The sequence below is a fragment of the Aquarana catesbeiana genome, linkage group LG02, assembly GCF_042186555.1.
Source record: "Aquarana catesbeiana isolate 2022-GZ linkage group LG02, ASM4218655v1, whole genome shotgun sequence".
Classification (NCBI taxonomy): Eukaryota; Metazoa; Chordata; class Amphibia; order Anura; family Ranidae; genus Aquarana; species Aquarana catesbeiana.
In genome coordinates, this window is record NC_133325.1 from 572,585,258 (window position 1) to 572,608,510 (window position 23,253).

The 23,253-nt window shown below is 43.7% G+C and overlaps 1 protein-coding gene across 3 annotated transcripts in view; it reads left to right on the plus strand.

The window, feature by feature from the left end:
* Window positions 1-7,626: 7,626 nt before the first annotated feature.
* NECTIN3 (nectin cell adhesion molecule 3) overlaps window positions 7,627-23,253 on the plus strand; it is a 210,563-nt gene continuing 194,936 nt past the window's right edge. Inside the window, exon 1 of one of the 3 annotated variants that reach the window (XM_073616097.1) lies at window positions 7,627-8,018. In XM_073616097.1, coding sequence (XP_073472198.1) covers window positions 7,943-8,018 — 76 coding nt within the window. In that variant the 5' untranslated portion in view covers window positions 7,627-7,942. The remainder of the gene's footprint in view (window positions 8,019-23,253) is intronic. The other 2 variants (XM_073616095.1, XM_073616098.1) reach the window with 2 other exon arrangements.

Genomic DNA, 23,253 nt, shown 5'->3' on the forward strand with positions numbered 1-23,253 from the left:
TTTCTTCTGTCGCGGTTGAACCCTATAAGGTATCATGACCCACTTTGTGGGTGGACACTGTCTGTAGTGGTATGGTTGTTGTGTTTTAAACTTAGTTTAAAGTCTCATGGTGGCCACACACGCTTCGATTTTTTTTTTTGTACCCAATCGATGTGCTATTCAATCAGATCAATTGTATCTGCAAACAATCAAATAGCCATAACTTCCCTTCCAATTGATTTAGAATCAATTTCAATCACAGTCAATCAAACTGAGTAGATTAGCCAGTGCAGAATATTGATCCTTTTGCATCAATTGGCAGCACTGAGATACTTTGCTAAGCACTACTGCGGCATTACAACATAGAAGATAAACGAAAGCCCCTGCGCTTGAGAAATTACTGTGCGGCTGATTGAAAACGTTGGTCTCCACTGGTCTAGCCACCACTCTCAACAGGTCAGGGAAAACACAAATAGAACTCTAAAGGCTTTGAAGAAGAGGGGACACCCCTCGAAACACGTCAGCTTTCTTTGGACTCTTCATTCCACAACTGTTATTGGCCAGCGGATCTTGCTGGATGGAACAAATGGTGGACTCTATATTTTGCTCGGTTTTATTACTAGTTTGTGAGTATGTTTTAAACTTCTTGCAATAATAAAGTGTCGAAAAGGTAATGCGCTAGGCTGGTGTACCCTCTGTTCCTTTTTCCTTTTTATTTTTTAGACTACAACATGGAGTTTGCATGTTCTCCCCCTGGATGCGTGGGTTTCTTCGGGTTTCCTCCCACACTCTAAAGACAAGCTGATAGGTTAATTGGCTCTTGCCAAAATTGATCCTAGTATATGTATGTATGAATTTGAGTTAAGCTGGGTACACACAAGAAGTTTTTTTTTTCGTTCAACTCTGCGGACTGAATGAAACAAAAGCCGTACCAACACAAGCCATATTAGTGTGGCAATATCCCCCACCGTGCCTATTGTATTCTGACAGAACACACTGATCCATTGGCTGCCAGCGCTGATTGGATGCCCGTTGGATGCTGGTTTTTCAGCATGCCCTTTCCAGGTGATCTGAGCGAAAGTGGGAGTAAAGTTCCGTTTTAATATTACCAAAATCAGCTTATCATGCATAAATGTCCCTGACACTTGTCTTTAAGCCTCAGTCATTAGCTTTTCTAAACACAGGAGAAGTGATTTGGGCAATATGCTTACTCAATAAAAATGTATGAAACAAAAAAAAAAACAACTTTTATGCCTCCCAGACCACTTTTTCCTACATTTAGATGTTCCTGCTTTACTGAAAAATGTTTCCAAATGGTTGTGTACTAACACAGGGTGGCACTGTGGGTACACAGGTAGAAGTGTGCTAACATCCTAGAAAGGCATATAGATAGTAGGAGAACTAAGAAATGGACTTTATAGGCACACAGGTAGGCTTTCTAAAAATTATAGAATTAATTTGAGTACAAAATTCATATAAAACAAACAACAAACACAAGTAAAGTCATATAAAATTCTGTAAGATTGGTATTGTATATATCGCACAAAACCTTAACCCCACTTCATACAGTACTTAGAACTAGTAGTATGACCAGCAGTATAAAAATTAAAATTCCCATAGTGGGGATTCTGTTAGAGGTGTGAGCGAGTAGTCTACTCAAGTCTACTCCCTCACACCTCTAACAGAATCACCACTACCGGAATTTTAATTTCCATACTGCTGGTCATACTACTAGTTCTAAGTACTGTATGAAGTGGGGTTAAGGTTTTGTGCAATATATACAATACCAATCTTACAGAATTTTATATGACTTTACTTGTGTTTGTTGTTTGTTTTATATGAATTTTGTACTCAATAAATTAATTCTATCATTTTTAGAAAGCCTACCTATGTGCCTATAAATGTTGAAAATGTCAAGGGGTATGAATACTTTTTCAAGGCACTGTATATAAACACAGGCTTTCCAGTGTGCATGATGGCCCCATGGGATTGTCACCCTATCATCAATTTGGTTTTTAATTAATTATATTCTTAAAGTGAACATAAAGGTTCACTTGACCCTGCCCCCTGCTCCCTCCTCACATGTATTGACTGACAACTGCAGGATCCAATGGCTGCCTCTGCTGTCGAATCTCTTGTGAGAAGAGAGAGAGGGGAGAAGAGCTGCTCCAGACCAGCACAGTGCTGGATCAAGATTGGGCTCAGGTAAGTGTTTATTACTTTAATGCAGAGAATGTATTAGGGTAAAAAAAAAACTTTTTTGCCTTTATAACCACTTTAATAGAGGGCTATGATGATTAAGTCTGGGGTGGCTTTGCTGTTTTATCTGTTTTGTGTTTCAGGTAATAAGCTGCCTGCTGTTGCTAGGAAGATTTACTTTGGTTGCTGGGCAGATCCTCAGTCAGCCGAGTGCTGGATTGGTGACAAATCTTTTGGTGGCAAACATCTAACCAATGAGTGTTACCTTTCATTTGTACAAATCCCCCTGTCACTGGGCAGCAGTGTGTCAGCAGTCACCTCAGATCTGTCAACTGGATCCATATCAGCATTATCTTCATCCTTCCTTTGACCTGCTTCCTGCCTACCCTCCCCTGTGCTCTATTTTTCTCTTGTCCTGGTCAATCTTTATGGGGTACAGTAGTGTTGCCCACTTTATGGGTGGACAGTGGCTGGTAAACTGTTATCTCGTTGGTATAAGATATTGATGGGCAGCACAGCTAAGTGGTGGCACACTTCTGGGTCAACAGTTCAAATCCCAACAGCGGCACTACTTGCCTGCAGTTTGCATGTTCTCCCTGTGCCTGCGTGGATTTCCTCCAGGTATTCCAGTTTCATCCCACATTCCAAAAATATGCTGGTAGGGAAATTGGTTCCTCTCTAAATTGGCCCTAGTATGCGTAACTATGAATGTAAGGTAGGGACCTTTGATTGAAAATTCTTTTGAGGGCAGGGACTGATACGAATGTACAATATACTGTATATAGTGCTGCGTAAAGTGGTGGTGCTGCATAAAGTGGTGGTGCTGCGTAAAGTGGTGGTGCTGCGTAAAGTGGTGGTGCTGCGTAAAGTGGTGGTGCTACATAAAGTGGTAGTGCTGCATAAAGTGGTGGTGCTGCGTAAAGTGGTGGTGCTGCGTAAAGTGGTAGTGCTGCATAAAGTGGTGGTGCTGCATAAAGTGGTGGTGCTGCGTAAAGTGGTGGTGCTGCATAAAGTGGTGGTGCTGCGTAAAGTGGTGGTGCTGCGTAAAGTGGTGGTGCTGCATAAAGTGGTGGTGCTGCATAATGTGGTGGTGCTGCATATAGTGATGGTGCTACATAAAGTGGTGGTGCTGCATAAAGTGGTGGTGCTACATAAAGTGGTGGTGCTGCATAAAGTGGTGGTGCTACATAAAGTGGTGGTGTGATAAAGAAATAAATTGCTGCTTAGGTCTCAGTGATGAAGCATGTTGTTCTACTAATTGTTAACAGGGGTTTTGTTTGGTAATAAATGGTTAAAGTTTATTTCATAAGTAAATGAATTTAAACACAATAAAGGGGGCCATGGACTAAAGTTTTCCCACACCCTTTATTGTGTGTTTTTTAATTTATTATTTAGGTATGTTGTTATGGTTTGTTGGCTGTTAATGGGGTGTACAATCCTACGAAATGACTGGGTTACATACAATTGTCCACCTACAAAGTGGGTGATATTACCCCAAAAAAAGCTTAACCGCAACAAAGCAATAAGGGTTGAGTGGGTGAGGAAACAGATTTGACAGTCCTGAGGTAACGGAAGAAGCCCGCCCAGTGACAGGGATATAAAAAAAGTAAGAGTATACAACCATTGAATTTTTTTTTTCATTCACAGCTGGCCAATGTTCTGCACAGCAACAACCCACAAACACTTCTCCTCAGCAACCGCAGGCAGCTTGAGACCTGAGATCAAAAAACAGAAAGAATCAGCACAGCACCCTCCGAGTTTTACTTATGGTCAATTCCTAGGGAGGCTTCACACTGCCCCACTGCGCTTTGGCTAAAGTGCAGCTAACCCCCTTTTTTTAATGCGGATTAGGCCTAGTACATACAGGCTGAATGTGGGGCGGCATTGGCCGGTTCAGCCCATGTGTACTGCAGCCAGTGGACAGAAGCTGACTGACTTCTGTCGAAGCGTCCCCCTGTCAGAACACAATAGCACAGCAGGGGAGATCGCTGTACTAACATCAGATTGTTTGTACAGCGGCTCCAACCTGAGCTATCAGTTTTTTTTTTTTCGCTCAACCTGCTGGGTTGAACGAAAAAAAAAAACTAGTAGTGTGTACCAGGCTTTAGGTGAGCTTTCCTATAGACTTCAATTATGTCACACAGTTTAGTGACAATCCCATGGGGCCACTTTTCTTTTTATGACCCTATCAAGAGCTTTCCATGCCGCAAATTTCCTTTGTTTGTTTGATCAGAATTTTCTGTTGTATTTGCTAGAATTTTCCTTTGATGTACCACATCACACATGCTGTTTTATCCAGTGTGGCTCAAATCATTAAAAATCATAATGAAAATCAACACTGCCATCCTTTCCAATAAATGCCTTTTCTGTTCATTTTTTTTTTTTTGTAATAGAATGAATAGATAAATAAATTGAATAGCTAAAACAATAAGTGAAGTATACAACACCCCATTTTACAAACGCATGAAATAATTTGCGTAATGCTTGACATTAAAGAAAAGGAAACCTGGAAAAATGCCCACGTTTTTTTTTTTTTTTTTGTACGGATGCAGGATCTAAATGATCAGATTATAAAAGGATTAGATTGGAATGTATGTGGGTTACACATCTCTAGCGGTATCAGTTTCCCACTGACCTCCACACTGAGATGATGTAACTACTGAAGAACTTTCATTGCCAATAAACTTTTTGACACTCCTACTTCAGGCTATTTGTGGATTGGGGCCTAACACTGAGTATACACGCAGAGGGTTTTTTTTTTTTAAGTTGAACGAAAAAGAACCTGACAGGTTCCCACATGCACACAAACGAAGTGGATGCAAGAATCTCCCTAGCTGCGCTATTGCATCTGACAGCGAGTATTCTCTCCCATCAGAATACACAGATCAGCACTGCCGTCATTGGCTGCAGCCGCTTATCAAAGTCTGGATTCAGTTGAACAGACAGAGCCACACACATACCAAAATTCATCCAGTTCTTGCTAAATCAACTGAATTTCGATCTTTGTATACCCAGCTTAAAGTGATTGTAAATGCTATTTTTTAAATTTCTATAAAATAACAAACATATTATACTTACCTGCAAATGCACAGAGCAGCCCCGATCCTCCTCTTCTCGGGTCCCTCCCCGATGCTCCTGGCTCCTCCTCTTCCTGTTGTGCCACACCTGCGGGCTCTCTCCCAAGCCGTGCTGCCTGCGAGAACAGACACAGACTTCGCGGCACAGTCCAAACCCCCACTCCCTCATTACAGCAGCAGGAGCCAATGGCTCCTTCTGCTCTCAGCCAATCCTGTGAAAGCAGAGAGAAAAGAGAGAGCCGCAACAGACAGGCACATTGCTGGATCAAGTGAGGGCTCAGGTAAGTATAAGGGAGGGTGAGGGGGCATACTGCTGCCTAAACATTTTTTACCTTAATGCAAGGTATGCAGTAAAGTAAGAAAAATGTTTAGGCTTTAGAACCACTTAAGTGATGTATGGGAATTGTTTCCGGCTATTATTTCTGGGTTCATTCAATATTCTAATTGTTAGTGAGGTCAATTGGACGTTCATTTTCACGGGAAAAATCTAAGAAACAGGGTGGAAAACTTTTCTTGATCGAATTAATTTTTGGGTAGTGCATATGGTTTTCGCTCAGAAATTCCATTCATTTTAAAATGGAATGTTAAAAGAAAGTATACGTTTAGAACAACGTTTTTCCATTCATCGAATGTACAAAGAATTTTCATACAAATGTTTGTATGAATATTTTTATCTGAAAATCAACTAGTGTGGGGTGGATGGGGATGGACAGGAATGACAGCTTCCTCACTCGTTCAGTCTGAAACCAAGCTTGGACCAAACCAGAGTGGATAAAAATCGATGATTTAAAAAAAAAAATCCAAAAAATCTGATTTATTTTATTTAAATCTGATTTTTTTTATTTTTCTCAAATTTGTTTTAACAATATGCTTTTGGAGTAAAAATCTATCTAAAGATAGTTTTCTATTTAAGTGCCCTAATTATCAGTGCAGCCCCAATTTCCAATCAGTGCTCATTAGTGCAGCTTATCAGTGCCTCCTCATCAGTGCACATCAGTGCAGCCTCATAAGTGACCATCAGTGCCCATCAGTGCAGCTTCATCAGTGCCAGCCTCACCAGTGCCCAATGGGGCAGCCTCACCAGTGCCAGCCTCATAAGTGCCCATCAGTGCCAGCCTTACCAGTGCCCATCATTGCCAGCCTCATCAGTGCCCATCAGTGTCAGCCTCATAAGTGCCCATCAGTGTCAGCCTCACCGGTGCTCATCAATGAAGCCTCATCAGTGCTCATCAGTGAAACCTCATCAGTGCCCATCAGTGTCAGCCTCATAAGTGCCCATCAGTGTCAACCTCACCAGTGCAGCCTCACCAGTGCAGCCTCATCAGTGCCCATCAGTGCAGCCTCACTAGTGTCCATCAGTGCAGCCTTACCAGTGCCAGCCTCATAAGTGCAGCCTCACCAATGCCCATCAGTGTCAGCCTCATAAGTGCCCATCAGTGCAGCTTCACCAGTGCCCATCAGTGTTAGCCTCATAAGTGCCCATCAGTGTTAGCCTCACAAGTGCCCATCAGTGCAGCTTCACCAGTGCCCATCAGTGTTAGCCTCATAAGTGCCCATCAGTGCAGCTTCACCAGTGCCCATCAGTGTTAGCCTCATAAGTGCCCATCAGTGCAGCTTCACCAGTGCCCATCAGTGTTAGCCTCATAAGTGCCCATCAGTGCAGCTTCACCAGTGCCCATCAGTGTTAGCCTCATAAGTGCCCATCAGTGCAGCCTCACCAGTGCCCATCAGTGTCAGCCTCATAAGTGCCCATCAGTGCAGCCTCATCAGTGTGCCCATCAGTGAAGAAGAAAAATTCTTATTATTTTTCAAAATGTTCAGTCTTTTTCCATTTGTTTAGCAAAAAAAAAAAAAAACAGTGGTGATTAAATACAACCAAAAGAAAGTTCTATATGTCTCAAAAAATGATAAAAATGTCATTTGGGTACGATGTTGCATGTCATTTAAAGTGCAACAGCACTGAAAGCTGAAAATTGACTTGGGCAGGAAGGGGGTGAAAGTGCCCTGTAGGCAAGTGGGTAGGTAACACTATATTTGTTTTTATTTCAATCTTTTTTATGAATTGTTTTTTTAGAAAAAAACAAAAACAAAGAAAGAAGATCATATTTTTTTTAATTTTATGACATCGGCACTTTTCCTGCAAGCCGAGCAATGCCATACAAGCACAAGTGTTCCCTGAGCCTTGGACAGAGAAGTCTACGGTGACTGGAGTTCTACCTAGCAACCAATCAGCTTTCATCTTTAGCTTGGTCAACTAAGCAGTGCAAAGCAAAGCTAGAAGCCGATTGGCTGTGGTGTCGAAGCGCTTAGCAGTGTGTGTGTGTGTGTGTGTGTGTGTGCGCGGTGGGTGAAGAAGTGAAGTTGGCACCACCCAGCGGCCGGCAGGGAGGAGTCAGGCTGCACGTCTAGAGGGGTGCCGGGGATTCCTGAGCTCAGCTCTCAGCAAGGCTCCCACCTCGGGCTCGCTCTTCCCTGACTACTTGGGTGCAGTTGGTGTGGCGGGTCAGGGGGGGTCACCCATGGTGTATAGTGGGGTGGACAGGCGCTGTGAGGTGACCTCTGTCTAGGCTGGCCCCTCCCAGTCGGCTCGTCCCAGCAGCCACCACCCCCCCCCCTCCCCGTCCATGCTCCGAGCATTGTGAGACTGGGACTGGGAGCTGCCTTGTGTTTCCATTGCCCTCAGCACCATGGTACACCGAGGAGCCCACGGAATGCCCTTCCCCTGCTGTGCCCTGGCTTGGCTGCTCCTCTGCAGGCTGTACGGTAAGTTCTTTATGTGTGTGTGTGGGGGGGGGAGTGTTGGTGTATGGAGGGGAACCCCCCCACCCCCAGTTCATAGTGGTACTTCTCTTCCCTAACTTTCTATAACCGCACCCAGAGCCTGGGGTCCCCTCCATGGAGGACCGTTACTTGTGTCCCCTATGGCAGGAAGTCCTGCACTTATTTAGCATTCCTTTACTAGCAGATGACTTTATGATGGGGGACCCTTTCATTGCCATGGCAGCACACCGCCCTTCCCTTCTTCTCCTTAAACTTTGTGTACATTCTCCTTCCATTGTGTGACACGGGGGGCCCATCCTCTGTTTATGATGGGGGGCCCATCTTCTGTTTATGATGGGGGGCCCCATCCTCTGTTTATGACACGGGGGGGCCCATCCTCTGTTTATGACGGGGGGCCCATCCTCATCCTCTGGGGCCTGTTGTCGTCTTCCTCCGAGGGACCGACCACCTTGTACCTAGAGTTGCCACCTCATCCCTTTAAACCCGAGCACATATGAATTTCACAAGTTCTGAGGCTAATTTTAATGCAGATAAGGCGCCAAGCGAGTTTAATTACCACCTTCATCAGCCGCAGAACCCGAAAGAGATGAGGTGGTAACCCTAGTTGTACCGTGTGGGTGTGTGAGACCCAGGAGACCATACTTTGTTCCTGATGTCATTAGGAGGTGGCTAACTTGTCACCATGGATCGTAATAGGGATTAACCTTTGCCTCCGCGTTGGTTACCACCTGTGCCTGACAAGGTATTGTCAAGGTTTCCCGTTTGATTTTTTTCTTATTTTGGTCACCGGGAAGATGAAACGTAGGGAAGGGATTTGAAAGGAGCAGCTCATTGCTGGGAGAAGGATCTCCAATGACAGAAGGTGGCTTTCCATCAGCGATGAGAAATACCCACAGACACATGGTAGCGTGTCTCCTTTTACACAATTTGGTTCGCTCTCCTTTTTTTTTTTTTTTTTTGGATCAATGGAGAACCATGAAAAACCCCTTTGTTTGATGGGGAAAAGTAGCCGTCTTGTATGGTATTGATCTTTAGGCTTTGGGTTTTGTAATGGATGCTTTGGCAAAGTCAGTTGAGCTTATTGAATACAATCGTGTGATAAGAATAAGGACATTGTAAAAAGCCATTAACAACAACTAAGCCGATCGCTTTTCTCTCATTCAGAATACTTTAAGCAGAACTCCAGCTAAACTGATAAACACAGCTTGAAGTGTGTATATATAGGGAAAACCTTTTTTTTTTTTCTCTAGTCTGGATAGACTAGAAAGGGGGTTAAAGTGGTTGTAAAGGCAGAAGTGTTTTTTTTTGTTTTTTTTTTTAATCTTAAGGCTGGGTTCACACCTATGCAAATTGGATCCAATTCGCATAACAGGAGAATGTGACCAGCTCCCTATGGAACCGGTCAACATATCTCCGGGGCGGCTGTGGAGCGCACTGCACAGAAACGCTGTGCGTCTTTTGGCTCCGTTTCAGGGCCGAATTCAGGCATTGATTCAGCCCTGATTAGTCCCTGAAACAGGGAACAGGGATGCACAGCGCTCCTGTGCGATCCGCAGCTGGTTATAGTGTGAACCCGGCCTAAAGGATATCTAAAGGTTCTTTAAAAAAAAAAAAAAGCAAAAAAACAAAAAAAAAAAAACATGTCATACTTGCCTCCTCTGTGCAGATGGTTTTGCACAGAATGGGCCTGAACCTCCTCTTCTAGGGTCCCTCAGTGGCGCTCCAGGCTCCTCCTCTTCTCAAGTGCCTCTTTGGAGAGCTGCTCTCTCTCAGGGCACTCGTGTGGGCGCGCTCCCGTGTCCTGCTGCTGCGTCCATTGACACAGACAGCAGGACTCGGTCCTGCCCCCTGTCTCCTGCATCATTTGATTTGATTGACAGCAGCGTGAGCCAATGGCTGGGCTGCTATCAGTCTACCCAATCGGGACCTGAGACACCGGCTAGCGCTGCTGTCCTCATGCCTATCGCTGCAAAAAACAGCAAAACCATAGAATGCATTAACCACTTGCTGACCGGGCCATAGCCGAAAGATGGCTACAGCGCGGTCGGCTTATTCTGGGAGAGCGTCCATGTACGTCCTCCCAGAATTTTGCTCCTGTGCGCCCTCGGGAAAATCCGTGACCGCTGGCACATCACGGATCACGATAAAAAATGGCCGCTGGTAGCGGCCATTTACCACGTGATCGCTCCGTCAAATGACGGCGCGATCACTTGTAAACAAACCGGCGTCATGTTATGACGCGGGTTCCTCCCTCCTCTCTGTACTGATCTGTACAGTGAGAGGGGGAGAGATTGTTTGCAGCAGTGCTGTGGGCTGGATCTGTAGTGCCCACAGCGCTGCTCAGTGCCCATACTCCGCAATACTCTGCCAATAATCTGCAGTAGTCTGCCAATACTCTGCAATAAATAAACAGAAACAAAGATTTTTTTTTTTTTTTAACCAAATTTTCAGTCTTTTTTGATCTATAGTGCAAAAAATAAAAAAACCCAACGGTGATTAAATACCACCAAAAGAAAGCTCTATTTGTGTGAAAAAAAGGACAAACATTTCATATGGGTACAATGTTGCATGACTGAATAATTGTCATTCAAAGTGTGGGAGCACTGAAAGCTGAAAATTGGTCTGGTTAGGAAGGGGGTTTAAGTGCCCAGTGGTTAAGGTAAAAAACCTTGAGGGTTTACAACCCCTTTAATGCATTCTATACATTAAAGAGGAGTTCCACCCATATAAGTCAGTAGCTACAAAAAGTGTAGCTGCTGACTTTTATTAATCGCACACTCACCTGTCCAGCGATGCGGGCGAACGAGGCCCCGCCCCTCTCCCTCTCTGCCGGGCACGCACTGCGCACGTGCGAGCCGTGCTGAGCGCTGTGACTGGCCGGGCAATCATCTGGGACCTGTGACGTGTCACCGATGATTGCCGAGAGGGAGGGGGGGAGAGGTGGTCTTCCTTCCGGCACCGCGGTGCCCTGGGAGGAAGTGGGAGCTGGATCCCTCTAAAAAAAATGGCATGCCAAATGTGGCATGTCAGGGAGTCACCTTCACTTAAAGCGGAAGTTCCATTTTTGGGTGGAACTCCGCATTAAAGGAGAATTACAGCCAAAGCTTGTTTGGCTGTACTTCTGTGGATCTCAGGAGTGCAGTTCGTTCTGTACTCCTGTGACTCATTTTCAGCAGAGAGCGGGCTGAAGTCCACTTTCTGCTGACGTCACAGAGTCGGTCCAGGTTTGGGCATCATCACGGCCATAAAGTCGGGATCCTTCCAGCTCCCTGAGTCGACCACTCTGCCCCAATTCCACAGCCCAGCACTCCGTTGAGCGAGGAGGGGACAGAGCAGAGAGCTGCTGACTGACAGTCAGTAGCTCTCTGCTGACGGAGCTGTGAGAACCAAGCGATCGGCGGTGTTGGATCGCTCAGCTCTCAGTGTTAGAAGCGCCGGGGGACAGATGCATCATCGGACCGATGTTGCATCCACCTAGGTAAATATGAATCTAAAAAAAAAACAAAAACCCATACTTCTCTTTTAAGATTAAAAATCCTTCTGTGTGCAGTAGCCCCCCAATACTTACCTGAGCCCATCTTGATCCAGCGATCTTGCACAAGAGCCACGGCTGTCCGGGACTCTCCCGCCTGATTGGCTGAGACACAGCAGCGGGTGCCATTGGCTCCCGCTGCTGTCAATTAAATTCAGTGAGCCAATGAGGAGAGAGAGGGGGTGGGACGAACTGCAACTCTGTGCCTGAATGGACACACAGAGTAGCGGCTCGGCTCAGGTGCCCCCATAGAAAGCTGTGGGGGCACTCGGCAGGTGGGAGGAACCCGAGAAAAGGAGGATCTCGGCTGCTCTGTGCAAAACCACTGCACAGAGCAGGTAAGTATGACCTGTTTGTTATTCTTAAACCAAAAACCCCCCCCAAGACTTTAGTATCACTTTAAAGATGAAGTCTAGATATGGCAATTATTGCATAGTTACATTGGTCCAGCTTGGACTAATCAAAAACCATTTTTTTTAATTGTTCAACAAGCGGGTTGAGCAAGTACCGTATTTTTCGCTTCATAAGATGCACCTAGGTTTTAGAGGAGGAAAACAAGAAAAAAATATTCTGAACCAAATGGTATACTATAATATTTACCAGTGCTCATGAAATGCATCCTGACCTGTGTCAAAGAAATGCAGCCTGAATATAACCATAAATGCAGCCTGAATATAACCATAAATGCAGCCTGAATATAACCATAAATGCAGCCTGAATATAACCATAAATGCAGCCTGAATATAACCATAAATGCAGCCGGAAAATAACCATTAATGCAGCCTGAATATTACCATAAATGCAGCCTGACCTGTGCCATTGCTCGGGCTGCTCTGTCTCCTCCTCAGCAGGTGTCAGGCCGGGAGATCGCCTGGCGCTCGTGGGGGCCTGGGATGTCTGTCTTCCGGGACCAGCATTGCGACGGCGGTGGAGGGCAGTGGTAGCAGAGGGCGGTGCCGGCAGCAGCGGAGGGGGGGGGCGGTTCCTATCGTATATTCGCACCATAAGACGCATTTTTTTGGGGAAAAAGTGTGTCTTATGGTCCGAAAAATACGGTAAACCTGACCCAATTCCCCCATCCACACATTTAATGTAGATAGGGCAATCCCCCCACTGTGTCAATGTGTTCTGACAGTGGAGAAAGTTCCCCATCCTCAGAACGCACTGATCAGCGTTGCCAGTTATAGCCTGCCATGCTGACCGAGCAGCATTTTTACAGGTTGGCTGTACAGAGGTCAGTTGGCAGATCAACTTCTGTACAACCACTGTCCCCATACATGGATCAAATGTGGTGCAAATGTGATGTGACGCATTTCCTCAGTGTGAACCCAGCCTCAAAGTGGAACTAAAACCTCCTATCTTTTTCTGTTTGATCAGCAACTGCCATAAAGCTGCACATGTGATCAGTTATGACACCAGCCATTTGATAGTTTGGTTGAGAGCACAACAAATGTGACAGTTATCAATCCCAGCATGCCTGGAATGTAACAGTTTTTTTTAGTAACTGTTAAATGAAATATGAACAAGGCATATCCCTCTATATGGTGTACTTGATACCAGAGCATTTATGCCTCGTACACACATTCCGATTATCGTACGACATATCGTTCGCATTTTGTTGCATAAAACTAATATCGAATACAACAGTGCAAAATGTGCTCTACGAAAAGTACGATTTTTGTGATACGATTCTGGAAAAACCTTCCGCTGTGCGTAGCTGCGTTTTTTAAATGATGTCAAATATGTGTGACCCCTGTGTCCTTCTGGTTTATTTTCGTGTTTCCGATCATGTGTGGTGTTCGATTTTTAGCAGATGTATACTGTACTGATTAAACGATTGTCGTACAATGGGCTGTCATCCAAGAAAAGTTTTCGTGTTTGTACCTTCGGATTTTGTTGGACAGACTGTTGTGATCAGCTGTCGAAAGCTGTGTACTAACGATCAGATTATTGAACAATCCTAAAATGATTTTTTTTTTTTTTTTTTTTATCATCCGATAATCAGAACGTGCATTAGGCAGGCCATACATGGGTGGAATTTCAAAAGAATTTTCTCTCGAAAATCTTATCTAAGAATTTTCGGTCATATGTCACACCATTAGTGGGCTGCAGCAACAGCTGATTTTTGTGCGGCCATCGAACTTGAGTAATCGGAGATGTTGGAGATTTTTTGAAAACCTAACGATTTTCTAAACAATGATGGGAGAATCGTGCGAGAAATGTAATCGAAAAAGAAATGTGCATGTGCAAGAAAAGAAAATTCCCGTAAAGAAAAGAAGATTCCCAGCTACGAAAATTCTTTTCTGTAGCAACATGAAGTAAAATTGAAGGCTTGGTTGGCCGAATTTCGAAATCAATGGTGAATCACAAAACACACAAATTTTCAAAAGAAAATTCTTTTGAAATGAGGCTAGCTATACATGCTCGAATTTATCCCTTCTGAAAAGTGTTTCGGACACCAAAAGAAAAATGGTAATGGAGAAGGGACCTCCAAGTGATTGACAGCCTCATCTCTGTTCCTGTGTGAAGGGGGGTGTGTTCTTTCCCTCCTGTGTAAATTCTACATTTTGAATGGATGTAGGGGAAAGACAGCCATAGATAAACAGGTACAACTTATGTAGGAGGATTTGTTTCATCTGTGTGTATGACCTGAGGCCAGTCACTTCATTGGGTATATGTGAGAATTTACAACCACTTTAAGTATGCAAATGTCGCTTATGGCAGATTCCCCCTGTAAGCTGGTAAGCTATTACAGTGAGCTCCAGTAGCTTATGAGTCCGATACCGAGCAGCTGTCCTGGTGCTTTGCAAACGCAGAAGGTCCCTCGCTTGGCATGGGTACTATTCAGGAAACACTTTGCCTTCTCTCAATGAATGCAAAGTATTCTCTGTTTGGAAGAGATGGTGATATCCCATCACCCTGCCTCTCCACCACCTCCAATCAGAAAATGCATTGCATTCATTGAGAGAAGGTAAAGTGTTTCCTGGGTGACGTCCGTGCTGAGCAAACCACCTGTTCACAATACAGCAGGGCAACAGCCCAGCATGGGATCCAGAAGCTGGTGGAGATCACTGTAATAGTGGTGCCTGCTACAGTGATTTCCAGCTTCCAGGGGGATCCCACAGGTGTGGCAAAAACATATCTAAAGACAGAAAGTTTTTTTTACCTTAATGCATTCTCTGCATTAAGGTAAAAAAACCTTCTGGATGGAGCTTCCTTCCCCCCTCCCCAGCCCCCCTAAATACTTACCTGAGCCCCATCTTGATCCAGTGATGTGCACAAGAGCGGCGGCTCTCTCATTAGACAGAGTGGCAGCAGCGTGCCATTGGCGCCCACTGCTGTCAGTCACAGCCGGTGTGGAGGGGGCGGAGCTGCGCTCTGTGTGAATGGACACAGAGCTGGCTTGGGAGCAAGCAGATATGAGTGCCCCCATAGCAAGCAGCATGCTATGGGGGCCCTCGGCGGGGGGCCAGGAGTGCTGGTGGATGACCCCCAGAAGAAGCAGATCAGGGCTTCTTCTGGGGGTCAAACCAGCACAGCACGGCATTATATGTTTTGTTCTTTTTTTTTTTTTTTTTTAAATATTTACTTTACAATCACTTTAACCTGGCCAGCGGGCTGAATGAAAAAGAAACTACCAGATTCCTTCATCCACACAAACAAGGTGGGTGGAGGAATACAGCTCGCAACTACATTGTATTCTGGCAGCAGCTGAAAATTTTCTAACGTGTTCCTTTGGCAGAAGTTGATCAAGCAGTCAACTTCAGTCAAGCGGCGATGACCACACACTGCTGAACCAGCCAAATTTTCATTAAAGTATGGCCAGATTAGAATTGCCCAAGGTAGGCCAATGTAACTATGCAAAATAGTCTGTAGCTAAGTTTAGGTTCACATTATTGCAGGTGCCGGAATGCATATAAATCGCATGCTTTACCGTACCTGCAGCTAAAACACGCTTCTCTCTAGCAGATTTGTCCTTAATGGCATCCCCATGCTTTGGAAAAAGCGCCATGTTTGTGGGTGCATGAAACCGCAATTTGTCAAAGAACCATGCAGCTGTGTTTTCAAAAAGGGTCAGGGAAACTTAGGGTACAGCCATGCCATCCACTGCAATCAATGTGAACGTAGCCTAAACATCAGCTTTAAAACCCCTGCAAGGTTAGTTTTTTGCTCTCTGTGTACCATTTGGGGCATTTCTCTTAACTTACCGTATAAGCCGAGTTTTTCAGCACATTTTTTTTTTTTGTGCTGAAAGTACCCCCCTCGGCTTATACTCGAGTCACTGCCATCTGCCTACCTGATCAGCATGTCATGCAGGTCAGACGGCGGCCATTCCAGTGTACAAAAGCCACGCTTCCTCCTGGTCCTCGTCTGTGATAGGGGAATGCTCAGTTTCCCAGCAGTGAGTCAGTGTTCAGTGTTCCGCCTATCATGGACGTCCTCTCATCCTCATCCCACGGACGTGGATGAGAGGATGTCCGTGATAGGCTGAACACTGACTGCTGGGAAACTGAGTGTTCCGCCTATCACAGACAAGGAGGAGGCGCGGCTTTTGTACACTGGAATGGCCGCCGTCTGACTGCATGACATGCTGATCAGGTATGCAGATTAGCACAGGAAGGCTGCAATGGACACAGTGAGGTAGACAGATCTGCACAGGGAGTCATGCAGCTGCAGATGGGCATTGTTGACCCTCTTTTCCACTTACAGTAGCTGCTGCATTTCTCACCCTTGGCTTATACTCGAGTCAATAAGTTTTCCCAGTTTTTGTAGTAAATTAGGTGCCTCGGCTTACACTCGGGACGGCTTATACGGTACTTTCCCAGGGACACAGAAATTAGAGGCCATCTCCCAAAGTAAGGGGAATTCCCCTCTTAGAAAGCTGTTCCTGGAATAGGAGTCCCCATTGGAATCTAGGAACAACACTTAGATTTTGGCTTTACCCTCGCTTTCTTTCACAACTGTATCCAAATTGTTCCCGTGCCAATGCAAATTGTTCACCCTGACTCACGAGCCCCTGTTTGAGACTACAAATGGCTGTGCTGGCATAGGCAATTGTTGTCACTATGTGGAAGCTGGACCTGAGCAATGTGTGCAGCCTATGTTAGAGTGAGTGTGTGTAGATAGAGACTGAAGGTGATCAACAGCAGCGAGACACACACACACAAAAAAAAGTTAAGCCATGCATGAAGGTCCCATTCACATAAGGCGATTTGAAATGATTGACAGACTCGCCATGATTCTGCCTGCAATTTTAAATCCCAAACACTGTGCTATTCTGCTGCGATTTAAAAAATTGCGCTAAGCTTGTCACCCAAAAAGGAACAGAAGCTTCTTTTGGGCAGCAAACAAACATATGGCAGCCCAATGTGCAACACACTAAAAAATCGTGAGTGTGAAGGTTATGTGAGTTCTGAACAGGTCTGAATAGAATTTTATGGGGAAAAAAAAAGCCATTGTTTATGATACACTATGATTTAGCAAGCTGAAAGCTGTCCAGTGAGGCTCAGATTTGCGTTTTTTTTTTTTTTTTTTTTCTTGAGTGTTTTCCTTTGAAATTCCAATGGAAACGGATCTCGTACACATTAGGATGCTCGTTTTTATGCATCAATGTATTTTATGGGATGCTTTGTCATCAAGTACAAAATGCATTGCAACACACATTACATGCATTTTGATGAGATTTTTTGTTTTGATGATGATTCCAATGAAAAATGCCTCAGGGCAAAAGAATGCATAGGTGTAAGGATTTTTAATATTCTGTTTAGCTTGTCTTGAGATTTATACACCTGCCAAACAGATAGGTATGCAAGTGGCAACCCATTTTCCTGGTTGAGCTTTGTAGCTCCCTGTGTGACCTCTCTGACCCTAGCCTGCTCATTGGTCAGTGAATTGTTGTTATCACACTGCTGATTCATTGTCAGAATTCTAAATTACAATGCCGGTTAAACCGAATTGCAATAGTTTGGCAGGCAAAAACGGTTCACATTTGTGTATTTCATCTATGAATTTAGATATCGGTCTACAGTTCTACTTTAAAGCCCAACTCCAGGCAAATAAAAAAATTATCCCTATAGCTTATTTTGTCTAGTGGAGAAACAGTTATGCTATGGATTGCATTCTAGATGGTTCTGCAGCTTGGAGTGTGTTGGGAATTCTTGCTTTGTTTCTTCACAAGGCTGTGGGCCTATTCACACTTGTCTGTTTTTTGCAGGTGCATTTTTCTTTAAAATCAGTAGAAACGCAACAAAACATGTCGCCGATGACCCATTGTTGTGTGTTCACTTGTGCTGATGTTTGTTGACATGTTTTGCTCCAATTCCAAAACGCATTTGGCAAAAGCGGACAAGTGAGAATGGGCAGTGGGGAGCTGGTGTTCCTGAAGTACCATGTTGGAGGAGACTTACAGGAAGAATATGACCCTAGGTCCGCAGCTTACATACATTGCTTCTGAAATTTACAAAATAGTATATAGATGCAGCATATATATATTGTGCCTTGAAAAAGTATTCATACCCCTTGAAATTTTCCAGATTTTGTCATGTTACAACCGAAAACATAAATGTACTTTATTAGGATTTTATGTGATAGACCAACATAATTGTGATGCGGAAGGAAAATGATAAATGGTTCAATTCTTTTTTTACAAATAAATATCTGAAAAGTGTGGAGTACATTTGTATTCAGCCTCCTTTACTCTGATACCCCTAACTAAAATCTAGTGGAACCAATTGCCTTCAGAATTCACCTAATTTAGTAAATAGAGTCCACCTGTGTGTAATTTTATCTCAGTGTAAATAGAGCTGTTCTGTAAAGCCCTCAGAGGTTTGTTAGAGAACCTTAGTGAACATACAGCATCATGAGGGCCAAGGAACACACCAGACAGGTCAGGGATAAAGTTGTGGAGAAGTTTAAAGCAGGGTTAGATTATAAAAAATATCCCAAGCTTTGAACATCTCACGGAGCACTGTTCAATCCATCATCCAAAAATGGAAAGAGTATGGCACAACTGCAAACCTACCAAGACATGGCCGTCCATCTAAACTGACAGGCCAGGCAAGGAGAGCATTAATCAGAGAAGCAGCCAAGAGGCCCATGGTAACTCTGGAGGAGCTGCAGAGATCCACAGCTCAGGTGGGAAAATCTATCCACAGGACAACTATCAGTCGTGCACTCCACAAATCTGGCCTTTATGGAAGAGTGGCAAGAAGAAAGCCATTGTTGAAAGAAAGCCATAAGAAGTCCTGTTTGCAGTTTGCGAGAAGCCATGTGGGGGACACAGCAAACATGTGGAAGAAGGTGCTCTGGTCAGATGAGACCAAAATTAAACTTTTTGGCCTAAAAGCAAAAAGCTGTGTGGGGGAAAACTAACACTGCACATCACCCTGAACACACCATCCCCACCGTGAAACATGGTGGTTGCAGCATCATGTTGTGGGGATGCTTTTCTTCAGCAGGGACAGGGAAGCTGGTCAGAGTTGATAGGAAGATGGATGGAGCCAAATACAGGGCAATCTTAGTAAAAAAGTAATCCTGTTAGAGTCTGCAAAAGACTTGTGACTGGGGTGGGAGGTTCACCTACCAGCAGGACAACGACCCTAAACATACAGCCAGAGCTACAATGGAATGGTTTAGATCAAAGCATATTCATGTGTTAGAATGGTCCAGTCAAAGTCCAGACCTAAATCCAATTGAGAATTTGTGGCAAGACTTGAAAATTGCTGTTCACAGACACTCTCCATCCAACCTGACAGAGATTGAGCTATTTTGCAAAGAATAATTAGCAAAAATGTCACTCTCTAGATGTGTAAAGCTGGTAGAGACATCCCCAAAAAGACTTGCAGCTGTAATTGCAGGGAAAGGTGGTTCTACAAAGTATTGACTCAGGGGGGCTGAATACAAATGCACACCACACTTTTCACATATTTATTTGTAAAAGATTTTGAAAACAATTTAACATTTTCTTTCCACTTTACAATTATGTGCCACTTTGTGTTGGTCTATCACATAAAATCCCAATAAAATACATTTACGTTTTTGGTTGTAACATGACAAAATGTGAAGAATGTCAAGGGGTATGAAAACTTTTTCAAGGCACTGTACTCATCTCCTTGATGTCCATGGGCTCACATCCATCCCTGTGCACATTTAAACCCTCTGAGGTGTGGTGATCTGTGTACAGCCGCAGTCCGTTTATAGGTTTGTACAGACAGCTGTACGCGAACACCTGCACTCTTGGGCGCAGAAATATACGCTATTCATGGTGTACCCCAGTTTAGGTGGATCCAAAGTTTGTGCAGTGAGCATATAGTCAGATTTTAACATGTATAGTGACCCTTAAAACTACATTCACACTTGTGTAGTGCCACTGAAATGGCACCTTAAGCACAGCATGGCATATTTGTCAAGTGTAGGGCAGCCCATTGATATGAATGGTCTCCCCAATGCGCGAAAACGCATATCTGCACAATGCCTGGCATCGCGCTGCAGTAGTGTGAATGGGGGCTTAACGTCAACTTCTCCTTTTAGTGAGTATTTATAACACCACTAGTGAGTGTCTATGTTTGTTGGGAGATACTTGCATATTTTATGGGACAGTATATAAAGGAATTTATTAGATTTCAGACTGTCATAAAAGTGGATTTTAACTTTAATCCCTTAACGTGGCCTTTAGTGCCCAGGAGGTGCCGTGTCTTCTATATCCTGTGACTGCTGTGTTTTACTCTCACAGCAGTTGCATGATTAGCCACTTCAGCCCCGGAAGGTTTTACCCCCTTCCTGACCAGAGCACTTTTTACAATTCGGCACTGCGTCGCTTTAACTGCTAATTGCGCGGTCATGCAATGCTGTACCCAAACGAAATTTGCGTCCTTTTCTTCCCACAAATAGAGCTTTCTTTTGATAGTATTTGATCACCTCTGCCGTTTTTATTTTTTGCGCTATACACGGAAAAAGACCGAAAATTTTGAAAAAAAATGATATTTTCTACTTTTTGTTCTAAAAAAAATCCAATAAACTCAATTTTAGTCATACATTTAGGCCAAAATGTATTCGGCCACATGTCTTTGGTAAAAAAAATGTCAATAAGTGTATATTTATTGGTTTGCGCAAAAGTTATAGCGTCTACAAACTAGGGTACATTTTCTGGAATTTACACAGCCTTTAATTTATGACTGCCTATGTCGTTTCTTGAGGTGCTAAAATGGCAGGGCAGTACAAAACCCCCACAAATGACCCCATTTTGGAAAGTAGACACCCCAAGGAATTTGCTGAGAGGCATGTTGAGCCCATTGAATATTCATTTTTTTTGTCCCAAGTGATTGAATAATGACAAAAAAAAAAAAAAAAATTACAAAAAGTTGTCACTAAATGATATATTGCTCACACAGGCCATGGGCATATGTGGAATTGCACCCCAAAATACATTCTGCTGCTTCTCCTGAGTATGGGGATACCACATGTGTGGGACTTTTTGGGAGTCTAGCCGCGTACGGGGCCCCGAAAACCAATCACTGCCTTCAGGATTTCTAAGGGCGTACATTTTTGATTTTACTCCTCACTACCTATCACAGTTTTGAAGGCCATAAAATGCCCAGATGACATAAAACCCCCCCAAATGACCCCATTTTGGAAAGTAGACACCCCAAGCTATTTGCTTTGAGGCATGTTGAGTCCATGGAATGTTTTATATTTTGACACAAGTTGCGGGAAAGTGACAAATTTTTTTTTTTTTTTTTTTTTTTTGCACAAAGTTGTCACTAAATGATATATTGCTCACACAGGCCATGGGCATATGTGGAATTGCACCCCAAAATACATTTAGCTGCTTCTCCTGAGTATGGGGATACCACATGTGTGGGACTTTTTGGGAGCCTAGCCGCGTACGGGACCCCGAAAACCAATCACCACCTTCAGGATTTCTAAGGGCGTACATTTTTGATTTTACTCCTCACTGCCTATCACAGTTTCGGAGGCCATGGAATGCCCAGGTGGCACAAACCCCCCCCAAATGACCCCATTTTGGAAAGTAGACACCCCAAGCTATTTGCTGAGAGGCATGGTGAGTATTTTGCAGCTCTCATTTGTTTTTGAAAATAAAGAAAGACGAGAAAAAAAATTTTTTTTTTTCTTTTTTCAATTTTCAAAACTTTGTGACAAAAAGTGAGGTCTGCAAAATACTCACTATACCTCTCATCAAATAGCTTGGGGTGTCTACTTTCCAAAATGGGGTCATTTGGGGGGGTTTTTTGCAACCTGGGCATTCCATGGCCTCCGAAACTGTGATAGGCAGTGAAGAGTGAAATCAAAAATTTACGGCCTTAGAAAGCCTGAAGGCGGTGCTTGGTTTTCAGGGTCCCGTACGCGGCTAGGCTCCCAAAAAGTCTCACACATGTGGTATCCCCGTACTCAGGAGAAGCAGCAGAATGTATTTTGGGGTGTAATTTCACATATTCCCATGGCATGTTTGAGCAATATATCATTTAGTGACAACTTTGCGCAAAAAAAAAATAAAAAAAATAAAAAATTGTCTCTTTCCCGCAACTTGTGTCACAATATAAATTATTCCATGGACTCAACATGACTCTCAGCAAATAGCTTGGGGTGTCTACTTTCCAAAATGGGGTCATTTGGGGGGGTTTTGAACTGTCCTGGCATTTTATGCACAACATCTAGAAGCTTATGTCACACATCACCCACTCTTCTAACCACTTGAAGACAAAGCCCTTTCTGACACTTATTGTTTACATAAAAAAATAATTTTTTTTTGCAAGAAAATTACTTTGAACCCCCAAACATTATATATTTTTTTTAAAGCAAATGCCCTACAGATTAAAATGGTGGGTGTTTCATTTTTTTTTTTCACACAGTATTTGCGCAGCGATTTTTCAAACGCATTTTTTGGGGAAAAAACACACTTTTTTACATTTTAATGCACTAAAACACACTATATTGCCCAAATGTTTGATGAAATAAAAAAGATGATCTTAGGCCGAGTACATGGATACCAAACATGACATGCTTTAAAATTGCGCACAAACGTGCAGTGGCGACAAACTAAATACATTTTTAAAAGCCTTTAAAAGCCTTTACAGGTTACCACTTTAGATTTACAGAGGAGGTCTACTGCTAAACTTACTGCCCTCGATCTGACCTTCGCGGCGATACCTCACATGCATGGTGCAATTGCTGTTTACATTTGACGCCAGACCGACGCTTGCGTTCGCCTAAGCGCGAGAGCAGGGGGGACAGGGGTGCTTTTTTTTTTTTTTTTTTTTTTTTCTTTATTATTATTATTTTTTTATCTTATTTTTAAACTGTTCCTTTCATTTTTTTTTTTTTTTTAATCATTTTTATTGTTATCTCAGGGAATGTAAATATCCCCTATCATAGCAATAGGTAGTGACAGGTACTCTTTTTTGCAAAAATTGGGGTCTATTAGACCCTAGATTTCTCCTCTGCCCTCAAAGCATCTGACCACACCAAGATCGGTGTGATAAAATGCTTTCCCAATTTCCCAATGGCGCTGTTTACATCCGGCGAAATCTAAGTCATAAAATGCTCGTAGCTTCCGGTTTCTTAGGCCATAGAGATGTTTGGAGCCACTCTGGTCTCTGATCAGCTCTATGGTCAGCTGGCTGAATCACCGGCTGCATTTTCAGATTCCCTGTTGAGACAAGAGAGCCA